This window comes from Mesitornis unicolor, unplaced genomic scaffold (genome assembly GCF_000695765.1).
Source record: "Mesitornis unicolor isolate BGI_N332 unplaced genomic scaffold, ASM69576v1 scaffold30277, whole genome shotgun sequence".
Classification (NCBI taxonomy): Eukaryota; Metazoa; Chordata; class Aves; order Mesitornithiformes; family Mesitornithidae; genus Mesitornis; species Mesitornis unicolor.
In genome coordinates, this window is record NW_010197551.1 from 319 (window position 1) to 2,955 (window position 2,637).

The following is a 2,637-nucleotide window of genomic DNA, read 5'->3' on the forward strand; positions in this document are numbered from 1 at the left end:
CGTCAGGTGGGTGCAGCCGCCAGCCCCCACACCAAGCCGTGCTGTCCCCGGGACACCCAGACAGGGCATCTCCAGGGCACCCAGTTGTGCTGTCCCTGGGCACCCAGCCATGGCATCTCCAGGGCACCCAACTGCACCATCCCTGGGATACCCAACTGCGCCATTCCCGAAGCACCCGTCCATGACATCCCAGGGCACCTGACTGCACCATCACCAGGGCACCCAACTACACCATCCCCTGAATACCCGTCCATGCCACCCCCAAGCACCCATCCTCAACCTGGGTGCTCTCCCCATGCCACCACGGTCTCGGGGGTTGCACACACTTGATACACGGGGAGCCACGCGTGCCCATCACCACCCTCCAGGACAGCCCCCCGGACAGTGGTCCCATCGCTGTGCCAGCCCATCATGTCTCCATGATGTCTTCACAGGGAGTATGGGACCATCGATGACGTGGACATCGACCTCCATGTGAACATCAGCTTCCTCGATGTGAGTCCTCGGGGTGCCCCTGCCAGCGCAGGGGGTGGAAAATGCACACCTGGGGGTCCCCCAATTTCCCTGTGGCTGTGCCTGATGGCAGCTCTTCCTCGGCAGGAGGAGGTGGCGACGGCGTGGAAGGTGCTGCGGACGGAGCCCATCGTCCTCCGCCTGCGTTTCTCCCTCTCCCAGTACCTCGATGGCCCCGGTGAGTGGGGGTGGCCAGGACATGGTGTCCCTGTGTGCCCTGGGGATGAGGACAGCGGTGGCACCCATGGCTTGTCCTCCTCTCTCTCCCTGCAGAACCATCCATCGAGGTTTTCCAGCCATCCAACAAGGAGGGCTTCGGGCTGGGTCTGCAGCTGAAGAAGTAAGAACTGAAACACAACGGGCACCCAAGGGTGGTGGGTGGGGTGGTCCACAGCATCACCGTTTTGCCCCAAAACAGCCAAGTGGCACATGTCCCCAGGCCACCAACTTTTATGTGCCACATGGTCCCATGATGGGCTCAAAGCTGGCTTTAGGTGGGGAAGAAGAGGAGCTGGGTGGCATGGACCACCAAGCAGCAGGGCTCTGTGGGCACCGAAGCACCCATGGGTGCTGGCACCCAGCTCAAGCATCTGTGCCACCTCTCTGCCAGGATCCTGGGCATGTTCACGTCCCAGCAATGGAAACATCTCAGCAACGATTTCCTGAAGACCCAGCAGGAGAAGCGGCACAGTTGGTTCAAGACAAGTGGCACCATCAAGAAATTTCGCGCTGGCCTCAGCATCTTCTCCCCCATCCCCAAGTAAGACCCCAGTGGTGTCCCCGAGGGGCCAACCCTCTGTCCCCTCCTGCTGGGTGGCTGGGGAACCTGGCGGTGTGACTCAGTTTCCCCACTCACCCCTTGGACGCTGCTGCTCCCTCCCAGAGCCAGCAGAGGTGAAGGTTTCTCCAACCAAAGGGTGTATTCGGTGCTGGGTGATGGAGGAGTAGGGGATGGTAACAAACCTTGGAGTTGACTCTGTGCCCGCAGGTCTCCCAGCTTCCCCGTCATCCAAGATTCGGTGCTGAAGGGCAAACTGGGCATCCCTGAGGCACGTGTCAACCGCCTGATGAATCGTTCTGTCTCCTGCACTGTAAAGAACCCCAAGGTGGAGGTTTTCGGCTACCCACCCCCCAGCACCCAGGCAGGTGTTGCCCCCTTCAACATCCTGGTGGGTGCCTCCCCGCCTCGGGGTTTGCTTTTCCTCTCCCTTCTTCCCTGGTCGCTGGGGTCAGATTGTTTGTCAGGGGATGCTGGGACCCCCTCAGGTTGGGGCACCCTTGGGTGCTGGTGGGGGAGCTGGGATGCCAGCTGTGGAATCCCACAGCGTTTTACTCCCCTCTTGGAGCCACCTCCCTGCTGTGGCTGCATCCCCAGGAGGGTGTTGGCGTGGTGGGGGTCCCACTGTGGTACGGGCCCTGCCAGTGCCACGCAGAAATGGGGGTGCGTGGGGGAAAGGGGATAACGCAGCTGGCTCTGCTCCGGCTCTGGTGCAGGTTGGTGGCCACTGCAAGAACATCCCGACGCTGGAATACGGCTTCCTCGTCCAGGTGAGTCCAACTCTGCCCTGTCCTGCTGCCCGGAGCATCGTCCCTACTCATCCCACATCCCACTTATCCTCATCCTGCTGCCCAGAGCATCCTTCCCACTGCTCCATGTTCCCCTCCTCCTCATCCCACTGCCCAGAGCATCCTCCCTGCTGCCCTGTATCCTTCTGAGCCCTATCCCACTTCCCAGAGTGTCCTTCCCACTGCTCCACATCCCAGTTAGCCCCATCCCACTTCCCGGAGCATCCTCCCTCCTGCCCCACATCCCGCTCATCCCCTCCCACTTCCCAGAGCGTCTTCCCGAGCACTGTGGCCCTAGTGGGGGCCTTCTTCCCCCATCCTCTCCCTCAGATCATGAAGTACGCGGAGCAGCGGATCCCAACGCTGAATGAGTACTGTGTGGTGTGCGACGAGCAGCACGTCTTCCAGAACGGCTCCATGCTCAAGGTGCGGCCGCAGCGAATGGGTGGGTGCGGGTTGTCACCCCGCGTCACCGTCCCCAGGTTATCACCCCACAACACCATCCTCATGGCTCCTTGTCCTCTCGGCAGCCGGCGGTGTGCACCCGGGAGCTCTGCG

At 61.7% G+C, this 2,637-nt stretch overlaps 1 protein-coding gene across 1 annotated transcript in view; it reads left to right on the forward strand.

Annotated features, from left to right (window-relative positions):
* PARP6 (poly (ADP-ribose) polymerase family, member 6) overlaps positions 1-2,637 on the forward strand; it is a gene marked incomplete at its 5' end in the record, with an annotated part of 5,634 nt that overhangs the window by 248 nt on the left and 2,749 nt on the right. Inside the window, 9 exons of the mRNA XM_010188838.1 lie at positions 1-6; positions 439-495; positions 601-691; positions 787-853; positions 1,124-1,273; positions 1,502-1,655; positions 2,008-2,061; positions 2,410-2,505; positions 2,610-2,629. The exon at positions 1-6 is cut by the window's left edge and continues 84 nt beyond it. Of these exons, the coding sequence (XP_010187140.1) occupies positions 1-6; positions 439-495; positions 601-691; positions 787-853; positions 1,124-1,273; positions 1,502-1,655; positions 2,008-2,061; positions 2,410-2,505; positions 2,610-2,629 (695 nt within the window). The remainder of the gene's footprint in view (positions 7-438; positions 496-600; positions 692-786; positions 854-1,123; positions 1,274-1,501; positions 1,656-2,007; positions 2,062-2,409; positions 2,506-2,609; positions 2,630-2,637) is intronic.